Source organism: Bos grunniens, chromosome 25 (genome assembly GCF_055505025.1).
Source record: "Bos grunniens cultivar Pamir isolate PY7600 chromosome 25, Bosgru_T2T1.0, whole genome shotgun sequence".
In the NCBI taxonomy this organism is placed as follows: Eukaryota; Metazoa; Chordata; class Mammalia; order Artiodactyla; family Bovidae; genus Bos; species Bos grunniens.
This window is the reverse complement of record NC_141189.1, coordinates 35,217,531-35,239,898: the sequence shown is the minus strand read 5'-3', so window position 1 is coordinate 35,239,898 and position 22,368 is coordinate 35,217,531. Positions and strand designations below refer to the sequence as shown.

Here is a 22,368-nt window from a genome sequence, read left to right as displayed (position 1 = left end):
GGGCGGCATGCGGGGAGGGATATTCTTAAGTGTCTGGGACAACAGGGCCCAGGAACTGGGGTGGCACAGGGGTCCTTCCTGGAACCCACCAACTCTCCCTGCCTCTCTTGTATGGTCAGGTTAGGGGTTCCCTGGAGAAGAACACAGGTACGGCTTCCTTGACATAAGAGAAGCCAGTTTGGGCCTAAGCTGTTTTGTGATCTGAAGCCTAGCCACAGTGTTTGTTCTTTAACCGGGCTCGGTAATTAATGATTTTAAGGGAAGTGAGGGAACGCAGGAACGAGGGAAAAAACAGTTAAGAAACAATAGTTCAGCCATAAAACAGAGACCACCTCAAAGACATGAAGATGTTGACCTTCCTGATATCTGTCAACTAAAACATGGCCTCTGTTGACCTTTGCCCGAATCTGATGCAGTACTCGCCTCTGCTCAAGCCTCTTCATGAATAGGCATGTACCCTTAACTTAAAACTTCCCCAGGACTTCCCCGGTTGTCCAGTGATTACAACTCCGATCTTCCAGAAAGTCAGGAATTAAACAGACAAAAGGACATTCCTGAGAGCGATGAGAGCATGTGCAAAGGCCCTGAGGTGGGAAGGAGTTTGGTGGGGCTGAGAGAGAGAGAAAAGGGAGCATGGGGTCAGAATGCACTAAATTCAAGTGTCTCAATTAGGGACTGATGGCAGCCAGGAGAGAGCTTAAGGCAGGTATGAGTGGAGACTCCTCCCTCCAAAGTGTGCCCCATGTCTGCCCACTTGTACCTATTTCTTCCCCCCATGACTTGAGCCTCTCCCATCTCACCAGGAGCAGCAGCCTTCACCCAGTTGTTCTACCTTCCCCCTAACATCCATGCCTACGCTCCAATTTTCTTTGCAGCAGGCAGAATGAGCTTTCTAAAGCATTTATAAAGCCAACCATTGTTAAAGAAAAGATCACTCATGACACTTGTTAAAAAGGTAAGGCAGACTTTGTTCAGGACTATCGGGATAAGTTAGGGACCACTGAAAAACGAGGATGGTTTTGGCACAGATTGGGCTCAACTCCAAATGCAGCAGGGAAAAGTGGAAAGTTATAGCCAAAGTGGGTTGGAAGCATGATGGATGGAAAATTACTAAGGAGAAAAAACATCACAGGTCAAGGACAGTTCTGGATGAACTAGCTAGCTAGGATCTGTGCTGAAGGCAGGTCAAGGTGGTCAGAAATCACCTCCCCCCACACAACCACATCTCCCCCACTAGCAACATCCATACTAGTAACATTTACTGGTTACAACTGACCACTGACATATCATTATCACCTGCAGCCACAGGAGGGCCCACCAGCTTCACGTGGTCAAATTCAGCCAAACTTTTTTTTTGCTGCTTCTGGGGATTTTGCCCAGCTGATAAGGTTAGACAAATACTCTGTGGCATTTCCTGTTTCCTTCTAATTCTTCCATCATTTTGAAGAGCCACTTTATATCTTCAGGATGTTTTGGTGAGCGGGGCAAGTGACCCCAGCCAGCTGTGCTGGGCTAGGATTGCAGGTTCTCGGGCCACAGATGGTGGGTGAACTTAGCTCCACCAGCATCTGGATCTGGGGACACTCTCTTCCCCTGCATCTTCTCAGGCTGCCTCACTCTGGTCATTACAGCTCACTGAGGGGACCGTCCACCCACCCTGAACTAAGTGCGTGCCCCCCACTTAGTCTGTCCCATCACCCGTGGCTACTATTCACCCTTCACCCCATGTGAATGTTGTCGCCTACAAACTGCCAGCGGCCATCTACCTATCTCATGTCTGACTCAATGGACATGCGTTTGAACAAGCTCTGGGAGTTGGTGATAGGGAGGCCTGGCGTGCTGCAGCCCATGGGGTCACAAAGAGTCGGACGTGACTGAGTGACTGAACTGAACTATCTACCTATCTACCTCTGCAGTGAGTTAAATCACGTGCTGCTGACCTTCAACACCCCCTGAAAGGAGTTCAGGGTGGAGAGCAGGAAGGAGGTGCTCTATGCTCTGGGGAAAACTGGCAGAACAGGTCTTCAGATAGTTAAATATTTTCAGGAACTGATTTTAGGAGCCCAATATCCCTTGTATCCCCTTTATATATATATATATATATATGTATTTATCCTTTGCATCCCCTTGTATCTAGAAAAGCATTAAAATCCTTTATGGTGATGACTGCTCCTTGTGACTACCAAAAGCCTCAGGAGACCAGTAGAAACCTTTTGGAAACATATGTGTTTGATCGCATGTACTCCCCCTTCACCAAAATCGCATATATACTGACCTTCCCCCCATCTCTTTGGGGCAGTTTCTCAGAGCTCTCTCCCAGGCTTCAGTCCTCATTTTGCCCCAAATAAAACTTAACTTACAACTCTCATGTTCTGCATTTTTTTAAGTTGACAATGAGGTATTGATGCACACACACACCACACACAACACCCATATCCCCCCACCACACACACACACATATCACCTATGCAAACACACACAGTTAAAAACATGTAAAACTTCACACTGTCCCACTACACAGCTTTCTGGGTTCTCCCCCAAAGGTTTTCTGGATCTAGAGATAGTCCCCCTGCCGCCTCCTCCAGGCAGACCTCAGGGTTCAGTCTCAGAGTTCTGAGGGCAGAGAATGGAAGGCAGTCATTAGGGAAGAAGTCACCCCTATCTGGTATGCTCACTCTTCAGAGATTCGGCCTCCGTTGATGCCCAGAGGACAAGAATTCCCCCCACTCTCAACCCTCTGCCCAGGAAGCGATGGAACCTAGAGTGGAGGCACCTACAGTGGGCTTCCCATGTGGCACCAGTGGTTAAGAGCCTCCCAGGCAATGCAGGAGACATGAGAGATGTGGGTTTAATCCCTGGGTTGGGAAGATCCCCTGAAGGAGAGACTGACAACCCACTCCAGTCTTCTTGCCTGGAGAATCCCACAGACAGAAGAGCCTGGCAAGCTACAGTCCATGGGGTCACCAAGAGTCAGAAGCAGCCCATCTACCTCCCATGCCTCTTGCCCCCAGCTCACCACAAACTGGAAGGAAGAGAAAGCAGACAGGGGCTGGAAGTGCAGCCCAGAGACGTTAGGTGACATCCCTGTATAACCCAGGGCTCCAGGCTCTTCTTGCTGACCCATGACCCCTCTGATGGACAGGAGGACTGGGCAAAGCACAACCACTCCCTAGATTAGAGCTTCTCCATCTGCCCCCCGCCCCCACCCACACCCCCCAGCCCCTTGGGAAACCAGCCCGGCTTCCATCACTTGCACAATAATTACAGTTACCACTCCTTCCTCCAGATTCCTTCTTCCTTATCTCATCACTTCCCTGCAAGAGCTGGGCCCTTCTGGGAAAACAATGAGCAGGAAGGAAAAAAAACATCCCATCTCCCTTTCCCCTTGAGCAACCCCGGCTGTCAGAGTCTTTCTTTCTGCAGCGTGCAGAGAGGGTGAGGGAGGTATCAAGGGTCACAAGCAGGAGAGGACCAGGGCCCCCCAGGAGTCCCGGCTGTCAGAACTCCAGGTTCACTCCATTCTCAGGATGGCCTGTCCACCCCTCTGCCCCCGCCTTGGCTTTTGGGACTCTGCTTATTTCATGTATTATTGTCCTGATTGTTGTTGTTCAGTCGCTCAGTCGTGTCTGACTCTTTGTGACTCCATGAACTGCAGCACACCAGACTTCCCTGTCCTTCACCATCTCCCTGAGTTTGCTCAAACTCATGTCCATTGAGTCGGTGATGCCATCCAACCATCTCATCCTCTGTCGTCTCCTTCTCCTCCTGCCCTCAATCTTTCCCAGCATCAGGGTCTTTTCCAGTGAATCAACTCTTCACATCAGGTGGCCAAAGTAATGGAATAGAAGGTAGGCATGGATGAAGGGTCAGCCAGCAAGGTAAAACTGTCTCCTTGAATCTTCTTAAGACCCTTGTGTGCACGCTAAGTTGCTTCAGTCGTGTCCAACTCTATGCAATCCCATGGACTGTACCCAGCCAGGTTCCTCTGTCCGTGGGATTCTCCAGCAAGAATACTCAAGTGGGTTGCCATGCCCTCCTCTAGAGGATCTTTCCAACCCAGGGATCGAACCCACATCTCCTATGTCTCCTGAATTGGCAGGCGGGCTCTTTACTACCTGTGCCACATGGGAAGCCCTCCTAAGACTCTTGCTGCTGCTGCTAAGTCACTTCAGTCGTGTCCGACTCTGTGCGACCCCATAGATGGCAGCCCACCAGGCTCACCCATCCCTGGGATTCTCCAGGCAAGAACACTGGAGTAGGTTGCCATTTCCTTCTCCAATGCATGAAAGTGAAAAGTGAAAGTGAAGCCACTCAGTCGTGTCCGACTCTTAGCGACCCCATGGACTGCAGCCTACCAGGCTCCTCCGTGGGATTTTCCAGGCAAGAGTACTGGAGTGGGGTGCCATTGCCTTCTCTGCCTAAGACTCTTAGCAATAAGTGATTATTATTATTACTTTTGATGCTTTTGAACTGTGGTATTGGAGAAGACTCTTGAGAGTGCCTTGGACTGCAAGGAGCTCAAACTAGTCAATCCTAAAGGAAATCAGTCCTGAATATTCATTGGCAAGACTGATGCTGAAGCTGAAACTCCAGTCCTTTGGCCACCTGATGGGAAGAATTGACTTCTTGGAAAAGACCCTGATTCTGGAAAAGATTGAAGGCAGGAGAAGGGGATGACAGAGGATAAGCTGGTTGGATGGCATCACCTACTCGATGGACATGAGTTTGAGTAAGCTCCAGGAGTTGGTGATGGATAGGGAAGTCTGGCGTGCAGCAGTCCATGGAGTCGCAAAGAGTCGGACACGACTGAGTAACTGAACTGAACTGATACCCATTTTACAGAGGAGGAACCTGAGGCTCAGAGAGGTGAAGACTCCTGCCCTGGGTTACACAGCTGGGAAAGACAGAACCCATGCTTTAACCATCTTCTTCCTCCTCCCTGCCAGATCTTATATAGGGGATGCAAAGGTGAAAAACAAACAAAGAAACAACAACAAAAGGGCTCCTCCAGGAGCCCTGAGCCTGCCCTCACAAAGCTGAAGTTTTAGGGTCAACAATGACCAAGCCAACTAAACAGGAACGGGACAAGCCCAGGCAGAGGTAAGAGCTGTCAAAACTGAACCAGGTAGGCTGGCTGATTACGGAGAACTCATCCTCAGGAAAAAGGCCCAGGAGGAGCCCAGCCAGGCCTCAGGCCCGCCCCATGCCCAGATCTGGGTGCCGAGGACTGGGGTCCAAGGGGCCGCGTGGCCTGGGGCTGGCCTCTAGCCCTCTTGCAGCTTGGCCTGAGGAGGGACAACGTAGGACGGGAAACTTCAGCCCCAGAGCAATATGAAGGCACCAGGTCAGCCTTAAAGGGAAGGTGGCAGGGGCGGCTCGGCATCCTGGGCCTCCCTACGCTGGACCTCTCCGCCAGCGGAGCCCTGAGGCAGGAAGCGAGGCTGCCCCGCGCAGCCTGGTGCTGCCTCCTGGTGGCGATGACTGGGATGGCCGGAGACCAAGAACAAGGCGCATCTTCTTCATTTCCCTAAGAGTGTCCGAGCTCAGACGCACCAGCCGGTGTCCCAGCCCTGCGTTATGGGGACCACTGCCCCCAAAATCTCCAGAGAAGGAGGCGGTCCCCAACTCCATCCCGAGATGTATAACCTCAAGCCTATGCAAAGCCCCCTGCGCCCTGGGCCATAAAATCGGAAGGATTTTAAGCCAAATGGGGTGGGCAGCTCATTCATTCATTCACACAGTCAATCTGTATTTGTGCAGCTCCTCCTCTATATGCGAGCTGGGGCATGCAGAGGGCAGAAAGCAGGCATCAAACCACAGATCACAATGCACACAGAGATATAACGTGGTCCGAAGGAGACGGGGGAGGGGGCGGGGCTCGGGGCGGGGCAGGGGACAGAGCGAGAAGAGGGAGTGGGCAAGGCATCACCACGCGGCGGCAGAAAGAACTGAGCAGGCACGCCTCACTGGCTGTTTCAAGACTCTCGGGTGTGAAAACCATGGAATCGGTAAAAGAGCTGCAGAGAGAGAGGGTCAGAGGGCCCCCTCGCAGGGGAGATGGAGCGGGAAGAGGCGCTCCAGACCACAAAGGAGATGCCTTTTTTCCAGGAAGACAAAATCTCTGTGGGAATCAGGAAAGGGCTTCCTTAAGGCGCTTTTTCTCCATCAGCTGAATAACCCCATTCGTAACAATTCACAAATCTAACGTGTCTGTGATGTAAGTGGCTCTGATATGCCAGGCACAACTACCTTCATGCCCATATTCTCTGCCTTTGCAGGCGGCACCTCCATATCTACTGCCTCTCACAGCTTGGCCTGTTTCAGAACTTCAAATATATAGGCTCATAGGAGACATACTTTTCTGAGTCCGGCTTCTTGTGCTCAAAATCATTTTTTGAGACACATTCATCTTGCTGAGTATACCAATAGTTCATTCCTTTCACTGCTGTGCAGAATTCCTTGCAATAAATATACATGATGTGATGATCCACCCACCTGTTGACAAATATTTGGTTGTTTCTAGATTTGGGGCTATTATGAATCAAGTTACTATGAATTTTCTCATACAGGCCCTTTTTTTTTTTTTTGAACATGTATTTTTATTTCTCCTGGGTGAAAACCTGGGAGTGGAGGGAATTCCCTAGAGGCGGTCCAGTTGTCGGGACTCTGCACTTTCACTGCTGAGGACCAGGGTTCAATTCCTGGTCAGGGAACTAAGGTCACACAAGCCATGAAGCATGGCAAAAAAATAAAAAAACTAAGACCTAGGAGTGGAATTCCTGGTCCCAGGTGTGTGGATGTCTGCCTTCAGGAGAAACTGTCGGTTTGTTCAAAATGATGAAGCATTTTACACTCACACCAGCAGAGTAGGAGGGTTCTAGTTATTCTGCATGCTTGTCAACACTCGGGATTGTCTGTTTTTAAAAGTTGAACCAATGGAGGGACCTCCCTGGTGGTCCAGTGGTTAAGACTCCGGGCTTCCACTGCAGGGGGAGCAGGTTCAATCCCTGATAGGGAACTAAGATCCCATATGGCACACGGTCAAAAATCAATCGATCGATCAATCAATAACCAAGTGAAAAGACTCCACTTCCCTCCAACTTATTTATAAATAAAAAATAAATTTTAACCATTGGTAACTCAGCCTTTTAATTTGCATCTCCTAGCTGAATAGGGATGCTGAGGATCTTTTAATGTGCATGTTGGTCATTTCTGTATCTTTTGTGAAGTGTCTGTTCAGGTCTTCTGCCCAGTTTTAATATTGTGAGTTTTTCTTAGTTATTGAGTTGAAGGAGTTCTTTCATACACTGTATACTTGTCCTTTGGCCTGTAAATATTTTCTCCTGACCTGTAGCTTGCCTTTTTATTGCATCTATAGATGGTATCTTTTAAGAAGCAGGTGCTTTGATGAACTAGTCTTTCAAGTTTTTCTTTTATAGCTCGTGCTTCATGCCTCGTGGTGTGTAAGAACTCTTGATACATGATCACATTTGTTAGCTTTCAGTTGCTTTCCGTTTTTTGGTGTTGCTTTTTTCTTTTTGATGTACTTCCTTTTTAATGAGTAAAAATAATGATATGGTTCCAAAGTCAAACTCGTGAACAAGAGAGAGAGAACCGGCTTCCATTTTCAACATTAACCATTTTAGTTCTTAATTAATCCTTCTTTTATTTCTTCTTGGAGATTATTTATCTCCTTCTCTGTTTGCTTACATTGAAAGGAGTGCTAAATATAGGGAATTCCCTGGTGGTCCAGTGGTTAGGACTCAACACTTTCACTGCTGTTGCCTTGGTTTAATCCCTGGTTGGGAAACTAAGATCCCACAAGCCACATGGTAATGACCAAAAAAAAAAAAAAAGAGTACTATATATACATAAAAACACATATCTTCTTGTTTGTTTTTGGACAAGATATCCTGGAGAGGTTGCTCCATAGTAATATATGAAGATTTTCCTCTTTTTTCTCTCTTTACCCCTTTCTCTCCTCCCTCTCTCCCTTTATTTTGGGTAGCTGAAGAGTCCCTATATGGATGGACATTTGCGTTATTTCTAGTTTTTCGTTGCTACCCTGAATAGCCTGGCACCTACCTCACCTGATACTTTGGCTAGCCTATCCTTAGCAGTCCATTGGAATCACAAAGAGTCAGACACGACTGAGCAACTGAACAATAGCAAATCTTTAGGATGGATTTCTAGAAGTAGTATTGCATGGTCAAAGGGTCACCCATCTGTAATTCTATTATGTACGTGTGCTCAGGTGCTCAGTCGCATCCAAAATATTTGCCACCCCATGGACTGTAGCCCGCCAGGCTCCTCTGCCCATGCAATTCTCCAGGCAAGAATCCTGGAATGAGTAGCCATTCTCTTCTCCAGGGGATCTTCCCGACCCAGAGATCGAACCTGAGTCTCTTATGTCTCTTCTGCTTTGGCAAATGGGTTCTTTCCCACTGTGCCACCTGGGCATTCTGTTGGATATGACCAACACCACTTTGTAGTTCTTGTATGGGAAAACTGGTTCCCCGCCCCTTCCCATTCACCGTAACTTTTGGTTTCTGCCAATCAGATAGAAGCAGGGCTATCTTAGACTATCTTGGACATTCTGGAGGCATAATGAGAAGCCGTGAAGTACACAGGTCAAGCACACAGACATCAATTCGTGCCTGAAGCCCAGCTATGCGCTTCCTGGCCATGACCCTAGGTGGAGCTCAGAGCCAGCCCCAGCGTGGAGATTGCCCCCTACAGTCAGGACCATCTCTTCCGGCTGTTTCATGTCACCGATCATCTCCCAGTAAAAATGCTGGCTTTACTCCCTGCGCCGAACCCGCTACCTGGGTTATGGCATTTGATCCCATAACAACCCTATGAAGTAGCTATCTTACCCCCATTTTACAGATGGGGAAGCCGCAGGATGGAGGGTTAGAGGGAGTTAGGGTTTTGCCCTAACTCACAGCTAAACAACAGAAGCTAGCCCATGAGGTGACATATAGACTGACACGTTTGTGCGTGCATAGGACCTGCGTGTTTATCCACACAACTGTGTGCCTGTATCCATACACACCTGTGTGTGTGCTTGTGTCTCTGTGTGTGTATATATATATGTGTGTGTGTGTGTGTGTGTGTGTGTGTGTGTATTCCCAGGTGGCATTAGTGGTAAAGAACATGCCTGCCAAGGCAGGACACTTAAGAAACGCAGCTTCCATCCCTGGGTCGGGAATTTTCCCTGGAGAAATGAATGGCAGCCCACTCCAGTATTCCTGCCTGGAGAATTCCATGGACAGAGGAGCCTGGCGGGCTACAGTCCATAGGGTTGCAGAGTCGGACACGACTGAAGTGACTCAGCACATATATGTCTATATACACGTGTGTACCTGTGTACATACACCTACCAGCATTTCTAAAGAAGATGTGAACATCCTCACAGCTACATCTCTGCATCCATGGGCTGAATGAATGAATTGCTCACAACAGAATAACTTGCTCTTTTTTCTTTGACCCTGCCATGCACCATCTTAGTTACCAAAGATCAAACCTAGCACCCTGCAGTAGACGGACGAGTCTTAACCACTTGGACCACCAGGGAAGTCCCGGATTCATATATCTTTTTAAATATTTATTATTTGGCTGCACTGGATCTTAGTTGTAGCGCATGGGCTCAGAAGTCCCACGACATGTGGGATCTTAGTTCCCCGACCAGGGAGTGAACCCACGTCCCCTGCACTAGAAGGCAGATTCTTAACCACTGGACCACCGGGAGAGCCCTCCAGATTCATATTTTTAAGGCTCCCACCCTGCCCTCTGATCCCGGCCAGTTTCTGATGGGCCTGCAGCATGGGAAGGGGGTGTCATCTGATCTCTAAAGAGTTCTCAAGCTGGGCCCGTGGAGACCCCGCCCCCTCCTGCAGGGAATGGGGACCAAGCCCCCCCCCCACTCCCTGGCCACTGGGAGGATACACATCACAATGGCTGTTCCACCCAAGCCAGGCCCAGCAAGAGGCCCTGGGGTGACCTGCACTCCCCTCCCCTGCGGACAGCCAGGCCGCAGGATGGGGGCCTCCCGAGGCCAGCACCGGGCCGCTCCGAGCTTGGAACCCAAAGCTGCCTCGACACCATTGCCGGAACAGACCTCCTGGGCCCCAGGAGGGTACTACGCCCAAGGTGAGGGTCTCCTCGTTCAGGTGACACGCTGACTGCAGGGGCCCCCAGGCAGGGAGGCTACGGGTCCCCTTGCTGAACTGGGTCTGATTCCCGTCCTCACCCCACAAGTCACACTGCCCCCGCCCACCCGGGGACCACGAGACCTGATGGGGACAAGGTGGGGCCCCATCAGGGTGGGGCACGGCCTGTACCCTCAAACTATCCATAGACTGATGACGCCCCCATATCAGGTATGACATGCCCCTCCACCCACAGCCCACCCAGGGGCCAGAGGCAACCTGGAATGCCCTGGGGGTTTAGGGGGGAGGAAGGTCCCGGCCACGCTCCCATGGCCTCAGGTAAGTCCCCAAACCTCTTTTCTCATCTGAGAAAGGGTTAGGAGGGTTCAAAGAGATGATGGATGTAGGGCTGGGCAGTCAGTAACCGGGTCTGAGCTCAGAAGGACTTTCCAGCTGGTGGTCCCGGGCCAGGTGGTTTAATTCCTGACCTTTAGTTTGTGCATCTGTAAAATGGGTACAAATTCCAGCCCAGGCAGGGCTGCAGGGACCAATTGGGAGAGAAACCACCCGGGCCCCACAGAGCCTAGACTGAGTGGTGGGAAGTGGGGAGGGGCTTCCTGTTCTCCGGTTGCCCCCACTCTGGGAGGAGGCATGGGTGGGGGACAGCCCAGGTGCCCTCCTCAAGCCTTGAGACTCCTTTCCTGAGAGGACCAGGTCCCCATGCAAAGCCCTGGAGAGGTTTCCAGTGAAAACACACAGGGACCCCACCCATCAGCCACACTGGTTAAGATTCGGGGGTTCCCCTCCTCCCCTCCAGACCCCTCTCTGGATACCTGGGATCCCAGAATTTCCTCCTCCAGACACCTTCACTCCTGCTTCCAGGGCCTGGGAGAGGAGGCTTCCCAGGGCCCCGGGGGCGGGCCGAGGGCTGACTCCTGGGAGGCAGGGTCTGAGCCCCTGGTAGGGCAGGAGGAAGACAAGGCTGAAGAAGGAAGCCTGCCTGGGGCCCAGACAGTTCTTCTTGGAAGCAGCAGATGGAATGCTGCATCTTCTGGAGCCGTCCTGACCAGAGGCAAGGAACATGGCACTTAGGATCCTGTGCTCAGGAAGCAGGCCAACTTCAGTTCCATCCTTGACTCTGACGTCTGTGCTGGGTGATGTCAGGCAAGCTGCTTAACCTCTCTGAGCCTAGCTTCCACATCTGCAAAATTGGAATAATGCCACAATCTACCTTATTGGTGTTCTGGCGAGAGTAATCAAAGTAAGGCACGTGAAGTGTTCAGCACAGAGTCTGGCACATAATAAGGGCTGATTATGAAAGTGTTAGTCACGCAGTCATGTCTGACTCTGCAGCCCCCATGGACTGTAGCCTGCCAAGCTACATGGGATTCTCCAGGCAAGAATACTGGAGTGGGTTGCCATTTCCTTCTCCAGGGATTACAAAAAGAAGGAAAGAAAGAGAAGGATAGATTATGGGGTCTGTGTTATTTCTGCAGCCTCAAGCCCCCGGCATTGCCTTCAAGAAGAGCTTGCATCCTATGACACCCAGAGCAGAGTGGGGTCAGGAAATGCCTGGGTTCAAATCCAAGCTCTTCCATCTGCTGGCTGAAATCCCACTGGCAACTTGATCCATCCCTCCAGGCCTCAGCTTTCTCTCCTATAAAATGGGTCGCTGCCTCAGACCAGCCAAGTTTTCAGCTCAGCACCTGGCATGCAGTCAGCCTTCTAAGGGTCTAAGGGTGTTTCTCCTTCTTTCCTCCTCCAAGGGCCTCCTCCTCCTTATTCTCCTTCGCCTCCAGGACTTGGAGCGCCTCCTCCTCCCCCCTCCATGTCTGTTTATCCAGGTGAGTGTTCCTGCTGTCCTCCCCCTCGCCGCCTCCACACCCCCTTCCCCAGGCTTTCCCTGTCTTACACCCAGCACCGCCCCAACCACTCGCCAAGACTGTCCGAACAGCACCTCCTCTGGGAAGGTGTATGTCCTGCCTCCCGAGTGGTGTGATCCCTCCCTCCACAGCTGTGAGCCCCGCACTGCCCACGGCCTTCTCTCTGATGTGCAGACGTTGGTGGAAGGGGTTGGGACACAGTAGGTGCTCAGGAAATGTCTATGAAAAGAAGCCCTGTTCTCGACTCTGCAAATCCATCGCTCTTGAAACCAAAGAGAGGAATTCAGACACCACCCACCCACCCAACCGTGTAGGGTCTGGGCTTTGGGGAGATTTTTTTTTTTTTTTTGGCTACACTGCTTAGCGACTTCTGGGATCTTAGTTCCCTGATCAAGGATCGAACCTGTGCCCCTAGCAATGGAGGCGTGGAGTCCCAATTACTGGACCACCAGGGAAATCCAGAGGTGAGGGAGGGATTTCTAAATAAAGAAAAAGCTTGAGAGCTGGTGGGCTGGGTTGTCAAGTCTAGTGTGGGAGAGTGAGCTTTAAACCATGGGTCACCCCCGTCTAGCCAAACGTAGTTCTTTCCCTTGGTTTCCTGCCAAACTAGGGGTGAGGGTGGCACCCCACATTACAGCCCAAACCCCAGCACCCCCTCCCCTCGGCCCCTCAGGAACCCAAAGTCTATAACGGTCATAGGCTCCTCCTCATGGCCTGACAGTCCACCCGAACCAGACACCAACCCTTCCGTCTAGAGCATGAAAACTCCCTGGAATCCTATTTTCTTAACAAAATATTCAGCCACCACCAAAGACCTCACCTCTCTGCACACCCAAGACTATAAAAATGGTTGTTCTGTTTAAAAAAGCTAAATACAGATCAGCTTTTTTTTCTGGAACCCCCACCCCAGAAAAATGCTGTGCTTGGGCAAGAAGAGGCAAGAATACCAAAAGGAAGTTTTTATAGGGGGTTGTTGTTTTCAAGCTACTGCGTCCCCAAGGGTGTCACTTAGAGTTATTGCTTTTTTTAAAAAAAAATTGGACCTATTCCTCTACAAACGCCTGTGAAATAAATGCTGGAGGTCTTAACTGAGCGAGGGCCCTGAGCCCTGGAGGCTGGTGGGTAGGGGGTAGTGCAAGGGGGAAGCTGGGCCCATCGGGACGGCCTGGGGGGCTCAGGGGAGCACAGAGAAACTGCAGGTGGGGCGGGCCCCCCGTGTTGGATACAGGATGAGGGGGATGGGGGTGTTCCGTAGGGCCTGACATGTCCCTCCCCCAAGAACTGTTCAGGGTGCCGAGGCTGCATTCCCCAGACCCCGTACAGTTCACGTGTCCATACTGCATGAACCGGATCGTCACCGTGACCACCCCGGTCCCAGGCGTGCTCACCTGGCTCCTGTGCACCGGCATCTTCGTGGCTGGGTGAGTGGTCCCCCCTCGCCTCTGCCGGGGCCCGGGGCATCCGTGCTGGGAGCCTGCTGGTTTGGGGTGGGGTGCTGGCATGGGGCATGGAGGAAGGGGTGGTTTCCTAGCCCACCTTGCTGGCCGGGCAGCCCCAGGGGTGGGGTGGGGGGCTCGCAGGCTTGGCTTGGCCCCCGGTAAGTCCCCGCTGCTTCCGAGGCTGCAGGTGCTTCTTGGGCTGCTGCCTCGTCCCCTTCTGCGTGGACAGCTTGATGGACGTGAGGCACACGTGCCCCGTGTGTCGGCAGGAGCTCTTCCTCTACAAACGCCTGTGAAATAAATGCTGACTAAGTGACTGTTGTCTGCCCACGTCTGTCCGCCAGGGGAGGCCGGTGAGCGCTGGCACACGGGAGGTGCCCTGTACTGACTGACCACTGAGGGGCTGACCGATGGATGGTGTGCATAGTGGCCCTCCCTTCTCAGGCTCCACCCTCTTCTTTCCTTCACGACTCTTTCCCATCAGACTTCCCTGCTGGCTCAGATGGTAAAAAATATCTGCTTGCAATGTGGGAGACCTGGGCTTGACCCCTCGGTCGGGAAGAATCCCCTGGAGAAGGGAATGGCGATCTACTCCAGGATTCTTGCCTGGAGCATTCCATGGACAGAGAAGCCTGGTTCGGGCTACACTTCATGGGGTCACGAAGAGTCGGACACGACTGAGTGACTAACACTTCTTCTATCAGTCAAGCTCCATCGTCTTTGTGACAACGTCTCTGCAACTCCAGCCAGGTAACCTGCAGAGACGCACCTGCCCTTCATGCTGGCAGAGAGCCTGTGAGCTCCCCTGGCTAAATCCCGCATCCTCCGGGCACTTTGCTCTCTTCCCTACCTGTCTGGGTACCCTTGGGGCTCAGAGGTAAACTATCCGCCTACAATGTGGGAGACCTGGGTTCAATAACTGGCTTGGGAAAATCCACCGGAGAAGGGACAGGCTACCCACTCCAGTATTCTTGGGCTTCCCTTGTGGCTCAGCTGGTAAAGAATCAGCCTGCAATGCGGGAGACCTGGGTTGGATCCCTGGGTTGGGAAGATCCCCTGGAGAAGCGAAAGGCTACCCACTCCAGTATTCTGGCCTGGAGAGTTCCATGGACTCTATAGTCCATGGGGTCACAAAGAGCTGGACACGACTGAGCGACTTTGACTTCCTGACCTGCCTGGACCCTCGGCAGCCCGGGCCCTCCCTGCCGCCTCCCCTGTCCGGCAGTGATGCTCTGGCCACGTCTTGCACATCCTCTCAGCACACCCTGTTGGCCTGCTGTCCCCCCCACCCCAGGGTCCTGTCTTGAGCCCTTTCCCTATTCAAGCCACTCCTGAGGTTTCCATTCTCACCTCCTGTACCCCACAGCCCTCCCCGGATGCCCAAAGGTCCCCCCAAACCCATCAGATCTCCAAGTCACTCATCTTCCCACCTCCTCAGGTGCCCCTGGTGGATGAGACTGGCACGGCCACCTCTCTGCATCACCTCCTCTTATCCCTCAGTCCTCAGCCCCTCTCTGCACGAGCCCTGGGTCCTGTCCCCTCTGCCTTGCAGTGATTTCTTTACCTCCCTGCTCCCCTACCCCTCTCTTCCTTAAAGGAGGCTAGAGTCCCTGATGGTGTCTCCCAGCTCCCAAGCCTTGGCCACGCCTCCTAGTCCTCCCCTGTGGCGATGGCTGGCACAGAGTAAGCGCGATTATCAGGGCAAGAGTTAGGACCTTTGGCTCTGACACCGCCCAGTTAGTACTCACCACCCTCAAGACCAGGCTCCTTTTTTGTTTGCTTATGTTTGTTTGCTTATGTTTGGCTGGGTCAGGTCTTGGCTGCTGTGTGCCGGCTTTCTCTAGTTGGGGTGAGCGGGGGCTGCTCTTCCTTGCGGTTCACGGGTTTCTCCCTGCAGTGGCTTCTCTTGCGGTGGAGCACAGGCTTCAGTAGTCGTGGCCCCGGGACTTGGTGGCTCTGCGGCAGGTGGGATCTTTCTGCAAAGGGATTGAACCCGTGACCCCTGCACTGGCAGGTGGAGTCTTAACCACTGGACCACTAGGGAGGTCCATCCTGGGACCAGGCTCTTAACATGGGGTCCCTTTGAGGCCATTTGTGGTTCCTGCTCCCCTGAGCTCCAGCCAGCCAGAACCAAGAGAGCCCAAGTGTTCACCCAAGCGTCCAGACTCTGTCCCTGGCCTCTCCTGCAACTCCGTGCCTGCCCCCTTCTCTCCCCACCAATTCCTTCCAGCCCCATCACTGGCTCCTGGGTCTCTGTCACTTCCCCAGACCCCGGTGACCCCAGGTCCTGGCAGGGACAGGTGGGTTTTTGGGAGCTGGGATGAGGGAACCAGTCTTCCCAAATCTCTGTGCCCAGTCCCCAACAAGAGGTTTAATCCTTTAAATCCCTTAAATTCCCTCGAGGCTACAGTAGAGCAGCTTTTCTGTCCTGTGAAGGAAGCTATGCAGGAGGAATCTGGCAAATGCTTAGGACGTAAAAAGGTCCCAAGTTGGCTTCTGAGTGGGCCACTCCTGGGTACCGTGTTGCTGGCCTGGGGCCAAGGCCAAGTGGGGCACGGGCTGAACGTCACATGAATGAAGGGATTTTTTTAAAAAAGAATTTCTATCTTAGCATGGAAACATGTACATTGGCCCGCCAGGCGCATCTGTCCATGGGATTCTCCAGGCAAGAATACAGGAGTGGGTTGCCATGCCCTCCCCCAGGGGATCTTCCCGACCCAGGAATAGACAGCCAGTGGGAAATTGCTGTATGACTCAGGGAGCTCAAACTGGTGCTCTGTGACAATGAAGAGGGCTGGGATGGGGTGGGAGGTGGGAGGGAGGTTCAAGAGGGAGGGGATGTATATATACCCATGGCCGATTCATGTTGATGTTTGGCAGAAACCAACACAATATTGTAAAGCAATTATCCTTCAATTAAAAATAAATTTAAAAAATAATTTGCATCATAGGGCATTTCCCCATGTCTTTATTATTATTATTCTAATTTTTGGCCACACAGCACAGCTTATGAGATTTTTAATTCCCTAACTGGGGATCAAACCAGGACCTCTGGCACTGAGAGTTCAGAATTCTAAACACTGGGTTGCCAGGGAATCCCCTGAAGGCATATTTTCAGTTTTGCAAACTATAACAAATATTACTCACTCCTCTTTTCAATTAAAAGGAATTTGCTAGAGAATGGGCAGAAGCAGGAGAATTAAGAGGCAGAGGAGGACGAGTAGTCAGGTGGGATGGTCACTGAGCTATGGCTTATTCACCAAAAGGTGGCAGCTGCTTCCGTCCCTGCTCAGCACCGTCTGGGAAGGCAGATGCAGAAGCTGAGGCCAAGAGACGGCCAGTCTGGATCCAGTGACCAGACGGGGAGCTGGACCCTCAGCTCTGCCGGCCCGAGGCTCCTGCACAGGCAGAAGAGGTGCCAGGGTGGGATGGCCTGTGTGGAGAGTGGAGACGTGGCCGGTGAGCTGGCGTGGAAGCACCGTGCGGCCTTCAGGTGGTTGGCGCTGCTGGGATGGCGCTGGTGGAGCATGTCACGCCAGCAGGGGGAAAGGACCCGTAGGGGACGGATTTCTCTGGATCTGGGTGTCAGCCTCCCCGGAGAGGCTGGCGGCAACCCCCCATCTTGGGGACCCCCAAGATGCCCCGGAAAACCCGGGAGAGCCCTGAACTCTGGGAGTGGCACCAGCTGCCAGACGGGAAGCTGGCTTCCACACCCAAACGGGGACCCATCTGTTTATCAGCGCACCTGGAGGCATGCAGAACTTCCTCGACCAGGGATGGAACCCATGCCGTCCCCCGCCCCGCAAAGGAAGCGCAGAGTCGTAACCACCAGACCGCCAGGGAAGCCCCTGGGACTTAAGATTTTTAAGGTTAGAAGATGAAGCATCTGGGCTTCCCTGGTGGCTCAGTGGTGAAGAATACACCTGCCAATGCAGGAGACACAGGGGATCCCTGATCCGGGAAGATCCCACGTGCCGAGGAGCAGCTAAGCCCATGCGCCTGCCTCCGCTACGGAGCCTGTGCTCTGAAGTCTGGGGGCCACAACTACTGAGCTGCAACTACTGAAGCTCGTCACCCTGGAGCCCATGCTCTGCAACAAGAGAAGCTGTCGCAACTAGAAGCCCACACATCCCAGCTGGAGAGTAGCCCTCTGCTCGCTGCAACTAGAGAAAAGCCCATGCAGCAATGAAGACGCAGTGCAGCCAAAAAAAAAAAAAAAAAGTGTGTGTGTGTGTGTATATATATAAAGATGAAGATGAAACATCTGACACAAACTAGGCATCTAGCCCTGAGAACCAACTCATTCATAATACATCAGGATGGGGGGCACCAAGTGGACCAGCTGTGTGTACTGACCACCAGGGAGGCCAGGCGGGCTCACGGGCCACCACGACCCCGAGGAAGGGGTGTGGAGCTAGGACGTGGTCAATCTGTGGTTTGGAGGCCCACAGCCCCACAGAGGCACCCAGGCCAGGCAGCCCAGAGTCACTGGGCCTGCCTGGCTCTGCCAGAACCGGGCCTGGACCCAGACCCATCTGCAGAGCTCCAGCCGGCGGTCTGATTCTGCACCCATCAGGCAACCTGCTGGGTTTTGCTCGGACCTCCAGAGAGGTCCATGGGCAGAAGCGTTCAGTCCCATGGCCATCACAGTGCCGGCTGTGGGTGGTGTCCCGGACCCTCCTTGATCGGCCTGCTTCAGTCCCCATGGTCCACCCACGAGGCCCTGCCTAGCTCCCCAGCAGTGTTCCATGAGCCCAGGGAGCCACTCCAGGCCTCTCTGACTCAGACTGCCCAGTGTCAACTTAAAAAAAAAAAATCCAGACTTTTCAGCTTCAAAATCTGTGCACAGGTGGGTTCAGTGGGTTTCAGGCTGTCCCCTTGGCCCAGCCCCTGAAGTCCCCATCATCCCAGAGCCTCCTCACTCACTGCGTTGAATGACTTGACCTAGACCACCCTTCCCACTTCTTAGTTTATTTATTTTGCTGCTTTTTAATATTTATTTGGCTGCATTGGGTCTTAGTTGTGGTGTGTGGGCTTAGCTGCTCCAAGGCATGCGGGATCTTAGTCCCCGAAACAGGGATCGAACCTGCATCCTCGGCACTGCCAGGTGGATTCCTAACCACTGGACCACCAGGGAAGTCCCACCCCTTGATGTCCCACGCCTTGGTTCTGGGTCCCCAGACCTCACTGTAGACCCAGGCTGGGGCGCATGGGACCCCATTCTCTCCCTGAGGCTTTCCCAAGCTCCTTCTTCATCTGAACCGACCTCCGGGGCCGGCCAGGAGGGGCCGGGGCTCAGGCTGGGGGAGGCAGAGGAGGTTGGCCCAGCCCCTTTCTCCCAAAGCTCTCATCTTAAAGTGGGGTTCCCCTCCTTCTAGCAGGGAGGCGGCACTCAGAAAGGGGTGGCAGAGAGTGTGGGTCTCAGGGCCGGCTCTGCACTCAGCAGGCCGAGTGCCCAGCCAGGGGGCTTCACTCACTCCCTGTCCTGGTCACTCGCCTCCTTGCTGGCATGTGGTGTGCTCAGTGGTGACAGCCGGTATCAGGACCCTTGCTCAGGTCTTCCCAACCACATGGCCCCCCAGAGACGAGACAAAGAACACCCCCACCCCAACACAGGGCCACAGTGTGGCGGGCACTGGGGATGCCTCCCACAGCTTCCTGCCAGAGGTACCGTAGGGTCAGGAGAGCCAAGCGCGGCCTCGCTGCCACCCCGTGTATCCACCGCCTGCCCAGCACGGGGTGGGGTAGAACGAACCAGCCCAACAGCAGCCCCAACCCTCGCAGCGCCGGGTCTGAACGGATGAAGGGCCGCCTCTCTGCTGTGGGGAAGGGACCGGGCGAGGCTCCACGGGGCTCTGAGTGCAGGTTCTCTCCCACAGCATCTCATGAACTCTGCATGCGAGCTGACTCACTTCAGTCGTGTCTGACTCTTCGCGATCCTATGGAGCCCGCTAGGCTCCTCTGTCCACAGGATTCTCCAGGCGAGGATACTGCAGTCGGCACATGTATCAAACTGGCTCTATCTTGCTGTGAATGGGACTTCCCAGGTGGCGCTAGTGCTGAAGAATCTCCCTGTCAATGCAGGAGACCTGAGACGCGGGTTCAATCCCTGGGTCGGAAAGATCTAGAGCAGGGCATGGCAACCCACTCCAGTATTTTGCCTGGAGAACCCCATGGACAGAGGAGCCTGGAGGGCTACAGTCCATAGCGTCAGACACGACTGAGAGACTTTGCACACACACCACCCGGGATCCCTCCACTGATGATGCCTGCCAGCCCCCCTCCAACGCTAGCAGGTCAGCGACCTCTCAGATCTCTGCTGAAAAGGGACCCTGCCTCTGAACGTGCAGACACCACTCTGATCACCCTGCTCCCCAAGGTGCCCGGGACCCTGCTTCCAGGTCTCATTAGAAGTTAACAGAGGGCACGAGGTGCTGAAGGAGGACCTTGGGGAACTGGGCCCTTATTTCATTTGGTTCCCACCCTGCCCCTGGACGCCCCCACGGCTTCCTCTAATGAGGAGGTCAAGAAAACTCTCACGCACTAATGACGGCTTTATATACTCACTCAAGACGGCTCCAAGGAGCTCATCTTACCGTCACCACACAAAGCGAGGAAAATGTGGTCAGGACGCCTCAGTCACATGTGGCGATTTACAACTAAACCAGGGACTTCCCTTGTGGTCCAGCGGTCAAGAAACCGCCTTGCAGTACCAGGGACTCTGGCCTGATTGTTCCCTGGTGGCTCAGTGGGTAACATATCTACCTGCAATGCAGAAGACCAAGGTTCAATCTCTGGGTTGGGAAGATCCCCTGGAGAAGGGAATGGCAACCCACTCCCGTATTCTTGCCTGGGAAATCCCATGGACAGAGGAGCCTGGCAGGCTACAGTCCATGGGGTAGGAAGAGTTGGACATGACTTACCGACTAAATCACCACCACCACCACCAGGAACATAAGCCCATGCCATGTTGGAAGATCCTACATGGCACAGGTAAGACCTGACTCAGCCAAATAAACTTAAAAAAATTAAATCAGTGATCAAAATTCACCTTCTGCTACTTCAGCCACATTTTAGATACTCAGTGGACACTGGGGGCATGTGGCTCTCTCCCTGGGCAGGGGCACAGAGCATCCCCCAACCCGCCATGACTTAGGTCATTCTACCGGGCAGTGAGTGGTCAGGACGCCAAGGCCTAGACTGGCAGAGATGCCAGCACACGCTCAGTCGCTCAAGTCCTGTCCAACTCTGAGACCCCATGGGCTGTAGCCTGCCAGGCTCCTCTGTCCACGGAATTTTGCAGGCAAGAATCCTAAAGTTGGTTGCCATTTCCTATTTGAGGAAATGCCAGTATCGCCCATCTCGCAAGAGGGATCTGTGGTTTGACCTTGACATTTGAAATGGATGTTTGCAAACAGTTTGCTCCTCTAATCAAGGAGACTGTCCCACTGTACTGCTTCTGGTAGTAACAGGAACCTCAAGCCCCTCGAGAACGATACACTGTGGTTCTGGGGTCCCCAAACGAGGAGTTATTTTCAGGTTCAGCCCCACCCTGCCCCCGCTACCCCCATCGGTTTTATGAACTTGGACTCAAGGCTATGGCTGGGAGGGAATGGAAAAGAATCGCATGCAATGTGTGCTGACCACCCACACTGTGAAATGGCCTTTGAGAAAAGCCTTCTAATAACTTGGGAGTAAGTTTCAGTGACCCAAGACCATCATCTACCATCGGCCAAAACCTAAAAACCAGAAAATCCCGAATACGTTAATAAATGTTCAAAGTTGCGCACCCAGAGAGTGACTTTCTGCAGAAGACAGCGCCATCTATGGTCACTGCGGGGCCCCGGGCAGGAAGGCCCTCCCCCAGGTGGAGAGCAGCCAGCGGACACCCTGTGTCAGGTGGGGGTCGCGAGGCCACCTCCCCCTGGACCACACCTTCGGCCATTCCCGTATTTACGGTCATCTTAGTGCACTAGACTCCTGCCTGGAAAACCTCAATCTCTTAAGCTTCCACAGGAGGAGGAAGAGGAGGCAAGAACGCCCAAAACCTTGCCATGAAGTGATTAAATGTTCCCCGGGCCTACCTGCAAGGAGAGCTGATGGCTCCCTCAACTTCCACGTCAACTCACTGAATTATCATTTTTATAGAAAATTTTATTCAACATACAACATTTTCCAGCAAAAAGGCAATATACAGGAAGAGTTGGTGTACACTGCTGCTACAGAAACAAACAAACAAAAAAGTACTGGAAAAGGATGAAAACTAAGTGTGATCTGCTGATTCTATTTTTACTGCACTCAAAACTAGACACGCGGCTGGCGTCAGCTCCAAAGGAAACGGCCGGACTGAAAGAAAGCCACACACGATGAATGTCAACATCAGTGGGGGCCACTCAGAGTCACCCGACAGAAGCCACCACCTCCTCCCCATGGTCAATTGTACATGTTCATTCATTAAATATACAATCTCATTTTTCCTTTTTTTTTTTGCCTTTTTTTATTTAACTTTTTTTTTTTTTTTAACTTTTTTTTATACAAAGTCAACAGCTTGCGAACACCAGTGGGCATACCCTCTTAGCTAAAAGGCCCTCCTTTCCTGGTTCCGTCTGTCCCATTTGAAGCAGACGAGTCTATTTATAATTTTTTCACCTGCTTGAATGAACTCTTGAGATCATTAGGTTTGCCCAGAGGCAGCATAGTACACCTTAATTGGATTTGAACAGTGTTTTTTTTTTCAGTTGAATAAAAAGACCCCAAAGTGTCTGGTCAAGCCTGTATTCAGTGCATCCGCTCTGCAAACGGGCTGTGGGACGCGGGGGCTGACGGAAGGGAGACGAGTTTATTAAAAAGACCCAGGCAGCCGGGGAGACCCAGGAAGGGGCGACAGGACACCAG

The 22,368-nt window shown here is 52.7% G+C and overlaps 1 protein-coding gene across 1 annotated transcript; it reads left to right on the top strand.

Moving 5' to 3' along the window:
- Positions 1 to 10,040: 10,040 nt before the first annotated feature.
- Positions 10,041 to 13,774, top strand: LITAFD (LITAF domain containing). Its single transcript, XM_086375831.1, has 4 exons — positions 10,041 to 10,152; positions 11,918 to 11,995; positions 13,314 to 13,455; positions 13,654 to 13,774. The coding sequence occupies exons 1-4, from the start codon at positions 10,041 to 10,043 to the stop codon at positions 13,772 to 13,774; spliced, it is 453 nt and encodes a 150-aa protein (XP_086231957.1).
- Positions 13,775 to 22,368: the final 8,594 nt, after the last annotated feature.

Excerpts from the sequence above, each read along its gene's own strand:
- LITAFD (XM_086375831.1), top strand. The coding sequence starts at position 10,041 with ATGGGGGCCTCCCGAGGCCAGCACCGGGCCGCTCCGAGCTTGGAACCC. Across the intron at positions 11,996-13,313 it reads CTCCATGTCTGTTTATCCAG|AACTGTTCAGGGTGCCGAGG; the intron begins GTGAGTGTTCCT and ends CCCTCCCCCAAG. Across the intron at positions 13,456-13,653 it reads ACCGGCATCTTCGTGGCTGG|GCTGCAGGTGCTTCTTGGGC; the intron begins GTGAGTGGTCCC and ends GCTGCTTCCGAG.